The sequence below is a fragment of the Vanessa cardui genome, chromosome 17, assembly GCF_905220365.1.
Source record: "Vanessa cardui chromosome 17, ilVanCard2.1, whole genome shotgun sequence".
Lineage (NCBI taxonomy): Eukaryota > Metazoa > Arthropoda > Insecta > Lepidoptera > Nymphalidae > Vanessa > Vanessa cardui.
The window spans coordinates 11,118,989-11,137,544 of NC_061139.1; the positions used below are offsets into that span (position 1 = coordinate 11,118,989).

The 18,556-nt window shown below is 32.4% G+C and overlaps 1 protein-coding gene across 6 annotated transcripts in view; it reads left to right on the forward strand.

The window, feature by feature from the left end:
• LOC124536896 (espin) overlaps positions 1 to 18,408 on the forward strand; it is a 102,620-nt gene extending 84,212 nt beyond the window's left edge. For 2 of the 6 annotated variants that reach the window (XM_047113551.1, XM_047113548.1), the window contains 6 exons: positions 459 to 564; positions 954 to 1,167; positions 9,508 to 10,064; positions 16,510 to 16,718; positions 17,175 to 17,359; positions 17,691 to 18,408. In XM_047113551.1, the coding sequence (XP_046969507.1) occupies positions 459 to 564; positions 954 to 1,167; positions 9,508 to 10,064; positions 16,510 to 16,718; positions 17,175 to 17,359; positions 17,691 to 17,800 (1,381 nt within the window). In that variant the 3' untranslated portion in view covers positions 17,801 to 18,408. The remainder of the gene's footprint in view (positions 1 to 458; positions 565 to 953; positions 1,168 to 9,507; positions 10,065 to 16,509; positions 16,719 to 17,174; positions 17,360 to 17,690) is intronic. The other 4 variants (XM_047113553.1, XM_047113552.1, XM_047113550.1 and 1 more) reach the window with 3 other exon arrangements.
• Positions 18,409 to 18,556: the final 148 nt, after the last annotated feature.

Below are 18,556 nucleotides of genomic sequence, written 5' to 3' on the forward strand. Positions count from 1 at the left end.
AGAAAACAATGTCTATCATGATGAGATCCTATGCCTTCGTATATGACGACTTTGTTCTTGAGGATAAAGATTAATGTTAACGATATGCATTATAACTCCTAAAGATCCAGAGTTCAGCGCCATTACATAAGTTGTGAAGGTTTACAAATTCGAAAACGGTTGCTTCAAAATTATTCCCTTCAATTCAAATCTGCAACACATAATAAGCAACACCCACACGTTGAAATGTTGTAGATTGTTCCAAGCTACAGTTTCAATGGGGGAAAGCCCAGGCATAGGGCGCCGATCTTGTAAACTACCTATTATTAAAGTTACTGTCTTAACGACCATCTAATCTCCATAATATTCTCCAATAGAAGCCAAAAATAATTGTGATCCAGCGCGCCAATCGTAATCAAATAATGAATTTGTAAAACGATGAGTATATTATATTTGTTCCATTTTTTTTCTTCTTCTAGTACAAACAAAGCATACGAAGAAGTATCTCCACCAGCACCTGACAGTCAAACGAAGTCCACACTAGCAACCAAATTGGCAGCGCTCACCCACAAAGCTCAGAACTTTGTAAGTATTGACATTTTTGTAGAATTACATTACAAAATTAGATAGGAGAGTAATTGATCTTCAATCACTGAATAGTATTTAATTATTCATTCTATTATTATATTAAATAGACCATCATTTTACTATTATTTATAATGGAATTAGATATTCAGATTGTACAGCAAAACCTATATTCATGTTGTAAATATGAAACTAACTCTGTTTGTCTTTCGTTCATTCCCGACCAAACCCCTGAACCGAATTTTATGAAAATTAGGTATGATGCAAACATGAATTCCAACAAAGGACATAGCTTACTTTTTTGCCTGAAACATAACAACCAACACCGTAAAACGCGAGCGACTACTGAGCTAAAACTAGTTTTAAAATATGTCTTTTTAAACATTTAGGCTAGTCGTATATCGTCAGCCGCGGGTAGCCGTCGAGCGTCAGTTTCTGAGGAACCCATCGTAGTCCAAGCGTCCGCTTCATCCGGTGTCTCATCAGCTGGATCCACTGGCACCAGTTCTGGTGATGAAGCACCACCTCCGCCGCCACCACCTCCCCCTCCAGTGGTGTTGGAGGAACCAGCTCTCAAGCCATCAGAATTAAAAAGTAGGCTGGGTAAGTTTTCGATTATACTAACATTACCTAACATATAATATTATTAATGGTTTTTTTATTTATTACTCTAACATATATATTTCGTTTATAATGAACTTCATAATAGGATGATTTAAAATTTAAATATTAACACCTAACGTTATCTAATTCACTTTCAATCTTCCTTAAATTGGTTCTAATCAATCACTAGAAGAATGGTATAACAGAAAATGTAGAATAAAATGTAAAAAAAATTATATATTTTATAATTTTATTTATATAACAATCACATTGATGGCATAAATGTGTCTAATGAGACAAATAAATATGAATATGTACTTACTGTAGACATGAATGTCGTTATAAAATTTGACAAGCAATGCCAGAACACGAAAAAAGTTCTTCCCTGTGAAGGCAAAGATACAGGTTATATTACGTTATAAACAAAACTACAAGTAATTATTTTCACAAATCTCATCATAGTTTCTTTTTAAAACATTTGGTTAGCATATTTAAGATTGATAGCTCAGAAAAAATATTATTTATCTGTGACTTCATTTGTTGAGTTATAGAGAATTTTAGTGTCTATCGAATGTCAAAATTTGATGTCGAATATTCTAAATTTAAATATTATTTCCGGTGTAAGTTAATAAAAACTTCATCATTCATCGGTTCTTATTTTAATAAAATTGTAGCATATTTTTTTTATTTTACCATATTTGCGGTATGATAAATTCTCGTAAGAAAACTATCATAATACCGGTACTGGGCTTAAGAGACCCCGTAACCTTAAAGAAATTTACTTCTTCATTGTGTTTCGTGGTTAAAGATATCCCGTATTAAAGTATCTACATCCTAGCGCACGTTTTTTAATAGGCATCATGTTAATAATTTATCACATTCCTACAAAATATATAATCAAGTAGATATTACGATAGAAAAATTCAGAAATGCGACTTTAGTAGACAAAACATCTGTAGAAGCTGTAGAAGCTCGCGATAGATTGATATATTTTTAAAATAGAAAAATATTTTACAATTGTCTAACTACATATTTACACCTATCTACATTATGTATATTATGTTTACATGTATGTATGTAATGTATGTATCTACAATATGTGTCGTTTTGAACAATAAAATTATAACATCAAAGTCTGACTACTAATTGGCCTTGTCTACATTTTTGTTTTGTTATATTGTATTTTCGAAGGAATCAGTTTAAAGTTTATACGAACCACTAAAAGATCAAATTTTTTCAAATATAAAATCACAGTATGATTGTAAGTATACTTACATAAAACTTTAACTATAGCAAATAATTCATCTTAAGCAAAAATCTATAAGAGAGCACCAAAATTACATATAACTAGATTTTCTATGTAATGAGTAAGAAATAAAACTGTAGAAAATAATCAAAACATCACCAGTCCGGACGGAGGGGCGATTCATGTTCCTCTTCATCACCTTCATGCACTTAATTTTCTATTAAAATAGTAATTCAAGTTATTGTTAATTTTATTTAGGAATTATCCAACAGTATCAGAATCATTTGGTAAACTTTTCTATACTATGTTGTCAAAATGAGTTTCTTGGGATATAAATGGGGATTTCACCTAAGTTTAACATCTAAACAACTTAAACCCAAAGTTTTAACAGTATTTTAATGTGATTAAGATCAGCATTATTCAATGTTGGTTTAAATTTTACTTCCGTGTATTAGAATAGAGCATGACGCATTTTATATTCGTTTTTCTACTTTAAATTAAGTAATTTAACGTCAAATAACAAAATATCACAAGGTATTTAACATAGGAAGATCATTTATAACTGCCAGAAATAGAAGGGGACCTAAAATGGATCCTTGTTGCACGACTTAATAACGTTCTACCATTTTCACTTTAAAAAATTCGGTATGTAGTTAGAAAATTTCTTCACAGATGTGTTTAAGTTAATTTTTGTTTTGTTACAACCAATGAATTAAAATAAGTCCATCTGTCTGTTCTTGTTAAAAGTCAAATATACGGAAATTACATATTAATGAGATCTTACTGCCTTAATTAAGTTCGTTTACTTTCTACGTAGTTTAATAGGTTATTAGTTTCGTTCTGATTCGGACGCGTTCAGACAATAATATGTAAAATTAATTACTTTATAGAATAGTTTTACTTTCCATTTCGCCAGTTAAATTTTCTGTTGCCATCTTCAAATCGTTTTAGGGAATTATAGCATTGAATCCTACAAAAATACAATATTTTTTGATGGATTTCTCGAGTGCATTTGAATCATAGAACTATCATGGCTGTTCTTTGTGATCCCATAAACGAAGTTATCGAAGCTGATCGACATATCCGGATATGACGTCATTTACGATGATTTTTGGCAAAATATTTTTTTTTCTGATAGATCAATGTCGTTTCAATTAAACGCATTTATGCGTTATTACATGATCGTATAAATAGAATATATAATTGATGACAAGACACGATCAAAAACTCGGAAAGAAAGTCTGAAACAAGAAAAAATAATCGCATATAGAAACTTGTTTCTGTCAAAATGATATTGAAAACATTTTGCAAATTAACTGTGTGTACGAGTTGAATGACTTTGTGCATTAACATAGATTCATTAAATTTATGAATGTATTGTCAGTAAAATTTGAAAGTTTCTAACGTATTCAACTTCAGGATGTAGAACTGGATAAATCTTCTGATTGGTTCCAATATTACAGCACACTGATCAAAGAACTTTCTTGGAGTTTTCATTTCGTTCCGTGAGGATGATGCTTAGCCGTTTATCTGACTGTGTCTCAAATTTTTTGTACTTCAAGAAGAACTCTTAAAGGTCTAAAACAAAATACTTTAAGAGTTATTCACTCAGAAGTAAGTGTTTTTCCATATTTCATCGACGTGACAGTTAGGATACTAATTTTTCTTATAATGTTCGCATAGCCAAGTTTTGTCAGACTTCATCTTAGTATTAAAATCATAGTTAAACCTCTCGCTATATTTATCGTATGTTCTTTAAAATTACGTTTCATAATACAATTCGAATTTCAAATGTGGGAGATTTTTTGGTCGTTTTAAATAATTAAACATTTTCGCCTTAAATTCATAATATCCATCACAAAAAAATAATATAATTTATTTCCGAGGCATTTCTAATTAAATTGAATTACGTATTCACTAAATATTCTCGTTTCGTTTTTAAACATTTCTATAATATAAGTTGTATAATATACTGCATCCTGTGGACAGTATTTATCATTAATACACTAAAGTTATATATCGAATTATGTACTTTTAATTCAAGACTGTTAAATGCTTTCAACGTAGTGAAATAAAGCGATAAAATGTGAGGCTCGAGGCTTTTTATCTCTTTATTTTATTAATCATAACTACTTTCTACGTAAGTATCATTTGTGAAAGACACTTGTGTACGGAAAAAGAATGGCGTCACATATTGATGAACTGACTCATACAGTTTTTTGTGTTTCTTAGGATGTTTATGTGTCTGCTTCATTATTTCAGAAAATATAACAAAAATCAAAAAATTTGGACATGTTTATGAATTTGTTGATATGATTTGTAGAAACTACTTCGATTCAAATCAAATAAAATGTCAGTAAGTTGTTTTTCCAAACTGAAGACAGTTTTATTTTAACAGCGCATGTTGTTATATTGCTTGTCAACAAAATGACGTCACAATTTTCCCGATGGAAAGTCATGGTCAATAATGGCCATGAATGTCAAAGTAATGAAGCATGTCGCACATTGACAATGGTGTACGATGGGTTATTGGACTTTGTACAATAATTAAAACAAATTTGCATGAGCGAATTGAGACTTAAAAACTAGCAGATTTTTTAAATTTAATAGTTATTCTGTATGCTATGTTTCTTCGTAATACATAAAATTCAATATTCATATATGATTTTTTTTAATGATTAAATATGGAATCATTATGCGTACATTTCTGCTTTTATCATTATAGTAATGTAATTTTCATTACTTCAATGTCTCTGAGTAAATTATCTTTAAGTAAACGTCGGTCATTTAGTTAGGAGGTTAACGGAACTAGAAAATCTAATGAGAAAATATTGTTTTGTAAATAAACTTGTTGAAATGTTGACATTTTGAAAGTAAGTAAAGAGTTAGCAGTTTTTAAGTTACTATAGATTACATAGTACATTTTTATGCTGGTAGGACTTTTTGGAGCCTAGATAGATACTACCCACTGTTATATTCTACCGCTAAACACCAATGCTTAGTATTGGTGTGTTTGGATGTAAAAGTTAAGTGAACCATTGTACAGGCATAAGGCACATAACATCTTAGTAACAGTGCCAATTGCAGTGACCACTTACCATCAGGTGGCCCAGTTGTCTTTTTCTCAACCTTTATAATATTCTGGGTATTAAATAAAAAAAGTAGAAGACGAACATTCCGCGTCGATTGGTGACACTATGATCGATACTTTTAGTAGTTTTCACGTGATTACATAGAAGAAATCATAATACATCTACAGATAAATACGTTGTGAATTAATTTGTTAGTCATTTTGATGTTTTAAGATTATTAAAAAGTGTGTCAATAAACTAAGTTTTAACGAGATCGCTCAGTGCATTCACTAGAAAGTTGAGATCGCCTATGATTCATTTAGACGTTAATATTTTATGAGAGTCTAAGCAACCTTAGAAGATTTAATAAGAGACTGTCTTGAATTAATCTCATTTATGCCCGACGTCGTAAAGTAAATATGGATTTATTTGCATAATTTCTTTAATTATCGAAAATCGAAAATTACTGTCGGTTTTATTATGTTGAAAGTCGATATGGCTTTAGCATAAAACGTTGGGTCTTCGAAGATTACGGTTTCAAATCTCGGCAGTAATATAGTTAGGAGACCTGCATTTGATGTGACAGTGTCTTACGTCAGATGTTACGATACGAACTTTCGATTATGAATTATTAAACATGTTATAAATATATTGGTAGAATATTTAGCCTGAAAAACGCGCTGTATCAATAAATGTCGTGCTTAGCTTAAACTATTTGCTTAGGGTCATTGATGTATATAAAATTGAATTAAGATCTTTGCTCTTCGATTAAATTAATATTGATTAGGTCTTAAACATGTGGACTTTAACGAATCGTCCACACTTTTATATATGATTAACTCGTCCGTCTAAAATTTGATATGATTATATACATATGCACAGCTGTGCTGATAAAACATTATACATAGATCAAAATACGTGAAGTTAATTCTTGTAGACTTTCAGGCAGATATAAAATTAAGTATTGAACTAACGAAAAAACAAAAAGAGTAACTAGTAAATTTCTTGCCAGTTCTTCTCTGTGGAACGTACATTTCGAATCAGTGGTAATTTTACTTAAACTAAGTAAATTTTAATTTCGAAAATAGTAGAAGGCTTAACTTGAGAAGCAGCGTGCTTTGGATTAAGTTCGATAATGGAGTGCCATACCAATTGGATTACGGGCTGATTTTAAATGTCTTTCTTCTGGGAATAGAAACTAAATAAACTTAAATGGCCTAAATAAATAAATCAATATAAAGTGCCCCTCACACTCACACTCTCACAATATAAAATCATTCGATCTGTATCTTTCGTACTTTGCGTAATTTCGTATCAATATGAAGTGAAGTTAAGCCTGAATAAATGTCAATTATACGAAATAGTTTCTTATAAAATTTGGCCTTAGAAAAAAGTACAGTGAAACTAACTAAAATGTACTTCCATATTGCTAAATCAAGGTCGAGTTAGTTTTATGTGTTTCTAAACAGTTTTCAAGTATTACAATAAAATGCTAAATATTAAAGAACTTAAAGATTATCATTAAATGAATGTTTGTTATCGTTATTATCATTTATTCTCATTGTTTTTGTTTGGCCAAAACACATGTCTTTCAAAACCATTTTACATTATACATATAAATATAATTTATTTTATTTATTTTACAAGGTATTTGGTTAATTTAGAAAATCAAATTTCCTTTATAAAAAAATAGTATTAGTTTGTTCACGTAATTAGACGTTCTTTTGCGCTCGATCGCCTCGACTTTGGTTGTTTATTACAAGAAAACATTTTCTTTGCACCGCGAATGCGTTCGTTGAAGCATGCCGTTTCACGATCGCATTGCGTATGCTATGAATATTCTAAAATTTCAATAATTCTTCTATAATTAAATACATTCGCTCAACAGGAATTTATTTAGGTCATTATTAAGTTGCTTTGAAGCGACGTCAAAAATAGATGAAGTTTCACAATTCAGTTATGCCGTTTTTATATTTTATCATTCAGTACTTCGTCATTCATGAACCGATTGGAAAATTATTTTTTGTTTGGCAGTATGTACTTCCCGCTAAGCTCCATTACAATTTTAAGAAAAGAAATGCTTCTATTATTGAAAAAAAAACGAGAAATCGAATTTGATTTTGTCGTCCGTTTTTTTTATTAATTTTATTCAAATATTAATTTGTATATAGTATTGTTAAACGTCACAGCTCCAGTACCAAGATATCTATGCCTTTCCTATGCAAAAAGAATGCCTTATTTAATTTTGGAATTTTTGTACTACACAGATACGTCAGTCCCTAAGTACCTTCTTAATTTTGCTTTAACATTATTTACTATTTATTCATAGCCAATAAATATAACTCCAGGAGCATCCTAGTAGATTCTGATAAAGGATCTGCTGGAATACTCTGATCAAATCCAAGACCGAACAAACTAGATAAGAGTGACTTTCTCTGATTCTGAGTCTTGCCACATCCCATCAACAAGGGATATAGGTCTTTAAAAAAATAATACTTTAAAACGGTCCGATTCTTATAACAGCACGTTTGGACAAACATATTTTTCAAATTTTCTTAACGTTATGTATCTGGTGCAAGCCACATGTCCACCACAGAGCGTCTATGAACTAATGTTGTGTCTTTTTGCATGTGTGCGTAACAATGGGTCTCCATGAAACACGACACACACATACCTGTTTTGCATTAGAATAATTGATCAGTGGGCTGTACCTGCATAGATCGGCAACTATCAAGGATATCCGTTATTTTATCTCTTAACAACAATGATTTAATTTGTTCGTTCCAACGGTGTAAGGTAGTTTATGCACAATGTATATATTAGATTATATAGTATAGCGTAGTATACTTAATTCAAATATACACTTTGAATTACTATTTACGGGATATATAAAATATATAATGATATGTATCAGTCTACTACTAAACTCATTACGTTGCGCCTCGCCTTTAATCGTTGATTTGCATAATCATTGATTCTTATTATATAAAAAAAAATCTTAATGAATAAAAAAAATGAAGGAAATAATTTAGAAAGACATTATACATTAACAATTGTAATGTTACCTTTTTATCCGACTGCCCAAATAAGTGTTACAAATTTTAGTTTCCATGTATCAATGTTTCTTTATTCCAACAAAATTCCAGCAGATTTGGACGTGTCTTTAGAATCCTTATCAGCTCGTATTTCTTTTACATAGTATTTCGTATTTGTATTTCTTTTTTAACTTGGAATTGCATCCAATTGTTCGGGGTCAATTTAATCCAGAGAACATTGAGAAACATTGCTATAATTTTTGTCACGATTCTACGTCATTATGATTTGTAACAGTTACAGTAACTATTATAACTTTGATTCGTATATTCTTATTCATGTCATGTTATAAACCTACAGTTGAAATTCGCCAACACTGACTTAATTTTCTATGGCCTGATTTTTGATTGTTATGTGATTTACGTTACTTGTACAAATGTCATCCTGTTTAAAAATAATGTCCCATACAAACCTCTCTAATTAGTTACAATTAAAACGAAGATGAAGTAAATAAATCACTTCTTAATTTGTTCAAGTAATACTCATTATAATTATAGCTATAATAGCAAGCCAGTTCAGTAATGTGTATTTTATTATTAAAGCTGCTGTTTTAAAAATCAATGCGCATATAATTTCACATTCAGTGAGTTGTATTGTGCGTTTTCTAATGTTTATTCATAAAACGGCAATCAATCTTTCGACGACGCAGTATTGACATAGACGACATCCGTTTTTGTAGGTGCCAATTAATACGTCAACATTATAGATCTCAAGCATGCGATAAGTATATTCGTAAAATATGTTTAAAATTAACAAACTTCTTGGAAACAAAAATAATTAGCTAGCAACGTTTTATTTTAGTAAATCTAGACTATTCCGAGATTTAAGTTAGATTACCTAGCATATATCACGCTCAGTGCGTCGCATGCGCGGGGTGCCTGCGCGGCGATGCGCGTACTTTCTCTCCCCGCTAACGGTGCCGTGTTGCAGCGGGGCGGCGCGGCTCAGCGGCATCGGCAGACGACGAGCGACCGCGCGCGCCCAACCTCGTCAACAAGCAGCCCGCGCTCCCCTTCGTGCCGCCGGCCTTCCCGAACAACGCGCCGGACCGCCTCATCAAACCCTCGGAGTACTTGAAGACCATCACGGCGCCCTGCAAGCGCGACGACGGCGCGGCGGAGGCGCGGCCACCGCCCCCGCCGCCCGTCCCGGACAATGTGCCGCCGCCGCCGCCCCAGCCGCCCTTGACGCACCAGCCGCTGGCGGCCATCAGCAGCGCTGAGCTTACAGCTGTGCGGCTGAAGATGACGGCGACCAAGACGATGTCAGCTCCACCGCCGACGCGGTCCGTCAGTCTGCAATGCCTACCGAGTGCAGCAGATTTCAGAAGCGCAAAGACTGATCTGATCGAGGAGCTGAAGATGTCGAAGGATATCACCGGAATAAGGAAGTTGAAGGTGGAACGAGCGAGGCGGGAGAGCTTGCAGGACAAGGAGACGTTCACGGAGTTCACCAAACGTTTCACGGCGGAGAACTTTGTCGATCAGGTAAGTGGTTCAGTTCTTGCTCCCATTCGAAGTGACATTGTCTTTGTAATGTGAAAATTAAGATAAATTAATTTCTTTGTTACACTCTCTGGTGCAACTGCATCCGCGCATTTAACCCACTGATCCACTTCAGTCTTCTGTTACTCGTCTAATGACCGTGAAATAAAATGACTAGTGATTTAAACGAAATTGCGTATTTTTACGCTCCGGTGGAGTTTTTTAGAGAAGAAATGTAGTCTCAGTATCCGAGTCAAGGTTTTTTGTATCTTCAAAAGATTTGCCGTCTTTTGTAATCGCAATATTAAATTATCGTTTATCGATCACCTAGGTTGAAAATAAGTGTACCAATATAAATATTTTACAGATTTTACGTGTAATTCAAGTCACTAAACAGTTTTGTGTACCCTCTGATAGTTATCATAGCTTTCAATGTGTTTTTTGCAAAGTGTCTTCCTTTGTAGATATGGCCCATAAGTTTAAATGGATTTATTTTTTTATTTGGCGGACATTAAATTATGTCGTGGGGTAGTCATGTAAAAAGCGTAAAGAAAGTATTCTATTAGGAATTCTTGGGTTTATCTTTCTTTATAAGCAGGCAGTTTTGTGATACCGTTTTTCAAATTTTAAGTTTGTTTACTGGTCTGATGCGCATTCGCGGCCAAACCACAGAAGTAAACTTGATGAAAAAAAAAACAAGAAGCAACATAGTCATTTTATTTACCAAATTCTTAACGGCTAACCTCAGGAAACTTTGGCAAAGCTAAGAATATAAATCTTCTATACGTATAGTAGCTCATTTATTAAACGGCTGGATTGATTTCGGTGAAATTTGAAAGTAAATATATGACCCGGACAAAGTCGAGATATGTACCTGGTTTACTGTAAATAAATACATAGTTCCAAGATACTCAATGTCGTTTCAACGTTTATTTAAGACAGGAAAAACACAAATAAAACAACAACAGTCTGTAAATTTCCCACTGCTGGGCTAAGGCCTCCGCTCCCTGTGAGGAGATGATTTGGAAAATATTTTACTTTTAAAAGAAAAATGGATATTAATATATCGGAACAGTTTTTATTTTTTACCGTTTTCTAATGAAATTATCTTAAATAACCTCGTAAGTGTAGTAACCAGACTGACCGTTTGGGAATCATGAGTTCTCGAGTTCGAGTCTTTTGGTTATCTGGAAATAAATTGCCAGCAACAGCTAGCAACTTATCAGTCATATAAGTTAAGTCACAGTACACTCAATATTTTTCTGGTCCTGATGGATTGCTCCCCACCATTCTCCCATTCAGACCCTCTTTTGAGACAGGAATTAGAGAGTGCAACTGGTCGCACATAAATTTGCACACCATTATCTCTGCACAGATAACTAGACTAAGAACCAGAAATGATCAGCTGCACAGATCTATGATGCTCCATATGTCTTGCTCATGAATAGATAATATCTTAGAATCTTTATCATAATATGTATAGTTTTAATTTGAAATGTTGAAAGTTCATTGACCTATTACGACGATAATGAAAGGTTGTAAGATTATAACTGTTTTCTGAAGAAGTTTCTGGAATGCTGCCATGATATCTGATCACAACAATGAAAGCGAATTCGTCTAATTCTCAAACACACTTTGAATTAATTATGAAACACTTTTGAGAAATTTAGTGGTATACAAATATAATAAAAAGTCTATCTAAGATTGCTTTAATTAGCATAAATTAACGTTGCGAATCGGAATAGTTCGGATGATCTAGTGATTACATTTTATGGTTGAAATTTTCCTCGCAATGTTCAAGATTGGTTAACGGATATAAGTGCAATATCGCGCAAATCAGAAGCTGCAATATTAAGCAAAATAAGATCACCTTCTTTATACATTACTAGCGGCCCGTCCCAGCTTCGCATGGCTTATTTATATTTTTTGTTGATTTTTTCCGACATGTTTAACATTTGTCGTTCTATTTTAACGTATACAAAAACTTTTATAAGTGATATACCTAAACCTTTCTTATGAATCTCTCTATGTATTAGAGAAAACTACATGAAAATCCGTTCAGTAGTTTTGGAGACAGGTCTTGATTGATGATTTATACATACTATGTCTATGACAATATTGTTGACAGATAAATTCTTGTTTTAAAAGTCTAATCGATAACCATTTTTAGGTTATTTTGTACAAAGAATGACAGCTAAAGGTGGTAGTTTTAATAATCTGTGATATTACCTAAATATAAATTTAATGCAGTAAACAACCAAAATTTTTAACTGTAAGGATATGTAAGCGATTTCTGCTTATAGACAAGGATCATCGGTCGTAAGGTGTTAGTCATAAAAATGTATCGTATGTTCCAAATTTAAAATAAAAATGTTCTTTGGTTTGCCCGTGAAAGAGTAACTGAAACATAGAGAAAGATATACAGAGTACTTTCGCATTTATAAAATTAGTATAGATACATAGATGTAACATGAATTTTTAACTTAATGTTCAAACTTTATAAGCAAATAATTTCACAATTAGAGAAAGGTGGAGAATGTGTTACAATAATAGTTGCAGCGCCGAGCGATTATGCAAATCGTATCATCGTTCAAAACCAAATTAGAGGAGTTTTTGTAAATAAACATAGACAATAGAAACGGCGTAACTTTTTTTTTAAATCACTCGCAGTTCATAAATGACTATTATTAAATTAAAGTATTTTCCTTCTTAATATCATTGAATCTCGTACGAACTTTGTATAAATAAATAATTCCATAACAACTCATTATACTCTTTTACATAGCTCATTTCCGTAATGATATATTCAATAGCTTCGGGCGAAAGTTAACTTTATGTATCATGTCAATTAGGCCAAGTTTTGAATGAAAAATATTTCAATTTTTTTTTTCGTGGCAGTAAGCGCATATCCGTTTTCACGCTTTCACTGTTTCTGATGCTGCGTCTTGAATCATGATTCGGTATCACGATTTTTGTTTATCTTCGAACAAAACACTCGGATGAAATACTGTTTTACATTGTTTCAGAGTCGTTATGTTTTCAATGACTCTATAAATGTTATAGGAAATGATGAAACGCTTATAATAACATCATTTTCGATAACAATGCGGCGTTAAGTTACGCAGGCAAGTTATTTCTATTGAACTCAGTGAAACAGAATCACTCGTTCAAATTTTGTTTAATTATTTAAGATTATTCGTCATTTATTTTGGAGGTTGTGGCCACGATCATTAAAAAAATTCTTTTTAAATTATTGAAAAGAAGTAAAGTTTCTATCACATTTGATAATATACCAGAAATCTAGGTAAAATTGTGTAGTTTCAATGCTGAATAACTCACATACTAATGACAAATGGTGAACTATTTGAATTTTCATCTTTAATCGTCACCCTCATTTTACTCCCTGAGGGGGTGAATTAAAAACAAGTTGTCATTATCCGCTTGCTAGCCTTTATACCGGACCTAAATAATCTCTACAACAAATTCCATTTAATTAAGTCCCCGAAATAGGCTTTTTTTAATGCACCTCTCAAGGGAGTAACATCGGGGGGTGACAAGTGGTGTGCTATAGGTAAAGTTGGCTTTTCTCGCAAGTAAAGCCACAGCTTTATTTAGTATGTTATAATTATAAAAGTGAAACAATATTTTTAGCCTGTTAACTTTGATAAAAGCCTTTTAGCGTTTACATATTTAAATAGTTATGGTAAAATTGTCAATTAAGTTTTTCATGCCAAAGTTGTTTGCGTCCGGTCAACTTGCCTTTAGCTTAGTATCATTAGCTTTAACACATATATACACACATATATATATACACAGAAACACACACACACATCCGCTTAGGTTTACGTAAGTACACACGTACAATGTTATAAATATTAATTTGTGTTATTTAATAAGAATTTTAGTGTTGCATAATTATATAATCAGTATCTATGCTACACCTATTGTTAACAGAAAGACTTGGAAAAATAATTTTGTAGCAAGTTTTGTCTGGTATTGCAATTCATCTTATATATATTAGCAAAAGATTTGAAGATAAGTATAACTCTGTCAAATTAAATTGTCATCTATGACAATGGGCAAGTTATTTACACAAGAAATATAAATGTAACTTAATATGGTCACATAACCAGGTATAGCCATATTTTCACGTAGAGAAAACAGGCTGTGATTTTGTGAGTTTCGTCCAATGTCATAACTTAAAGCTATAAGTAAAAAATATATAAATATGTCGCAAAATTGACATTTTAATAAAGGCATCTAAACGTATGTTACATTTAGAAATTTCTTGTAGTAATATGAGAGAGTTGTATTTTAAGTTAAAAACTTTCTTTCGAGTGCGCCGGCGCCGGTGGAAATGATCGCAATCGAGAATCGTTTTCATTTCATAAGAGCTACGGCAATTATTATATATTATTTACAAACTTCAATACCTGTTTGAACAAGGCTTTCGTTGCGAACGTGTGTTTGCGTAATCGGAGAAAAAATCAATATTTCGTCGGGAGAAATTGATGAAGTCGAATATCGATTACGTGATGTCATTTTATTAATGAGGTGATAAAAGATTTATACTCGATCAATATTTATAATAACTTGACGAAGACGGATTTTGTTACCGAGATTTCTTTGAAGTCTGTTTTTCTTGTTATAATAGAATTTTTTTTGAGAGTATAATGAGCCTATAAGTAAATAGCCAATATTGGTCGAAGGCCTTCTGAGGAGGTTTAGACTTTATTCCACTACACTGCTCTAGTATGAATAAGTTGATTACACAAGTGACAGATTTACATAAAACTCATGCTTTTCCCAAGATTTAATTTATTAAAATAATGTTGAAATTAGCTAATAATTAGCGCCCAGATTTTAACCGGCAATCATCGATTAAGATTTACTTATTCTAACAACTAAGCAAAAGCAAATAATATTTTAAATTTCGAACGTAATTTCGATACTATAATTTTCACAAAAAGTTGTACCTAACTAAATTTTTTTTTAAACCAATTTATTTTGGTTGCCCTGTCAAATCTGACAGTATAATTTTCGTTTAGAGATAAACAACCACAGAGTATATTTCCCACTTGTAAATTATATATGGCCGAAATTAAAATTTAAAGAATAAAAATCTGGAATTAAATTAAGATAACGGGACATTAAAATGTATACAATTTGTTACACCTCGAGTCCAAAGATTTTCCTGGACATCCATCAAGTCCATCCAAGTTACCGTTACGGTCACGGCGTGCGTATCGCGTGTGATGTAAGCAATAATCACCGCTAACGGTATAGAATGCTATAAATATCTCGAGATATTGCTATCTCAGAATCGATTTTTTCATCGATGTTACTAAGACTTTATTGGAATTAGTTTCGGTCAGCTGGGCTTGTTTTAACATTTTTATTATACTTTTAACAAGTTAATGATTTAAGATGTGTCAAAAAACTAGACCACGGTATAATTCGCAATCAATCTTCAGTTATTTTTGTATCTTATACGCTAAAGTTTTTCATCGTACGATACGATGAATTATTATCATTACACAGTATAAAACAAAGTCGCTTACCGCTGTCTGTCCCTATGTATGCTTAGATCTTTAAAATAATGCAACGGATTTTGTATATAATAGACAATATAGTAAAGAAACATTCATAAATTTTGATCTTTCTAATGTGATGTCGTAAATCAGTATTGCTTCCGTGCGAAGTCGGGCCGGGTCGCTAGTATTAAATACTAGAATAAAACCTCGTCCGCTGTTTTCTCGCTTATCATTGATCGGGTTTTTGCACGTTACTTTTATATAAGATCGTCATGTACGTACGTATATAAATATACAAAGACGGGTATGACCGTCCGTATAAAACTATCTAGACAAATCTAAAATAATTATTCATTAAAAATTACACTCTTTGATACAAGGCTACATTTTTACTACGGGACTAAACAAATGCTAAATAGGTAGGTACGTTTATACGAGTACTAGAAGACAATTTTTGATTGTCCACTTATATAATACATGCGTGGAATATATTCTTAAACAGAGTCGGATTTGCAAGGCTCTGCGGCTGCAAAAGAGTGGAGGCCCTGGATAACAGAGGCATCTAATTATTATCATTATTTTACAAATTACTTTGAACAAATTTTGTTACTAATTTCTTAACTATTATTATCTGTATCTTTTAAAATAGAAATATTATTATTATTCGATCATATCTCCCTCTCTCGTCTCGTCAGAATTTATATTATGGAGGCCCCAGGGCATTTACCCCGGTTCCTCTCCCCCTAAATTCGGCCCAGTTCTTAAAAGAAAAGACAATGTCACTCAATATTTTATCGATATAATTTCATTATTATTTATTGAAAATATATCGATAATACAGTAGTAATTTGTCCAATATATGGACTTAAATCCGAAAACGGATACTTGAAAATGAGGCGGTTGGTCGACGGCAGGGTTTTTCACAGATCCCAGAACGAGACACGGCTGGTAACATCATACCCGCCTGGAAGCGACAGATGCTGGCACGGAGAGCTGCTGAGAAGGCAAGAAAAGATCTTGAGAGAGAGCTCGCCGGAGAGGCGGAGAGGCGACGTGCTGCGTCGGTGCCGGCTTGGAAGAGGCAGTTGCTCGCTCGGCGGGAGGAGGCGGAGAGTCGTTTGAGGTATCATACATAATTCCGTCAAGTTTTTGTAAATATTCTGGGGTATCTGACAGTGATAAAGAGTCTTGGTAATATTTAAAGCTGAAACTATAGATTTGGCCGTTTTGGTCTGTTTCCATAGCAAAGTTTATTACTTAATTTCGAAAATTAACTAAAAATATAAAGAATGATATTTATTTTGGACACGCCACACTTTTTTACATTTAAAAAAATATATTAATAATTACCATTAACATTAACCTTAGCTAACATAATAATAGATAATTCTATATAAATCTGTTAACATGTTATTCTTTATAAATTTGAATGTTCTGTCTGTATAATGTAGTAAATACAATTATTATCTCATCTGGGCGAAATCAGGAAGACCAGCTAGCATATTATAACGGACGCGTGTTTATTTTTTCAATAGACTACACGAAGCTGACCTAATATATTTTTTATTTATATTTTCAGGCAATCACTATACACTCCTAAAGTTGAAGAGACAAATGACACAATGAAACAAAACGTAGACTGGCGCGCGTACCCCGGCTCGCAGCGCGCCGTGTCCATCGACAACATTTCGCTCTGCTACGATGCGCCCGCGCAGCCCATGCGAGCGCCCTCCGAAGTCAAACTCTCCTCTGAACATTGCAATGGTAACTTACCTTTGTCGATTTACAATGGCATGTTTAATCTGTGGTTCTTGGTAATTGAGTGATGTGGTTCATTAAAAAATACATAAAACATCCACAAGTATTACCAGAACACTATTTTTGACAATATAAAATAACGGTTACATCAGTTGTGTGTGATTTGTTTCCTTGCACTTATTTCGTAATATAACCGCAATAAATTAAAAAAAAACTATACCGTTGGGTTTACCTGATTTAGGTAATATTTGTAGGTAGTAATACAAGTCTTAGAAAGACCAGGAAATCTTTGGAGAAATTGTAAATAAATTATGTAATTAATAAATATTTTTTACAGGCCACTCCACCCTCAACGGTCATCACGAGAACGAAGAAGAAAACGCTAAAATAATCCCCTGGCGAGCTCAGTTACGTAAAACAAACAGCAAACTCAATTTACTTGAGTAGGTTAATTATTGGTAGAAATGGCAGGATTCGTATAGGTCGCTAGTTACAGTAAACTTTGGTTTTTTTTATAATGGCAACGTTGTAAAATATAATCACTATATTTTATACGTTGAAATTAATATTCGAAATGTTGTAATTTTGTCTATAACTAATTTCGAGACGATTGTTTTTTTTTTCGATCTTTATTTCAAATGAGTGTTGCTATACTACGACGGTAGATTTAATTTTTATGCCTTAGGAAACTAAAGTGTGAAAATTATAACGACATTTCATGATAATTTTATAAAGAGTACCTTAGTTCTATCACGATTTTTAACTTTAAAACTTTTATACTTTTTTAATGTAACATATTATAAGAAGTAAGAAAGTAATGTAAAAATGTAAATCTTATTTTTTTTTAAATTGTATAATCACGAAATTATTCAAATCGAAGAAATATTTTTTTTTTGTTGTCATTTAAGAAATATTTATAGATTTTACTAATATGCAAGTGATATTAATGTTGCAATATTAGTTTTAAGCTTAACATACTTTTGCTACAATCATGTAAGCTACAATTACGATTGAGTAAGATTTAAATCGATTGAACAATGTTAATAAAAATGTTGCTTTAAATTTGTTGTTTCATTATATAATAATTACGTATATAATAATTATTGTTACATATTGATTAATGACTTTGGTTCTTTATGTAACTTCTAAACACGAAATTATTTTAGCCATCTAAATTGTTTTTATATTTCAAATTTATTGCTC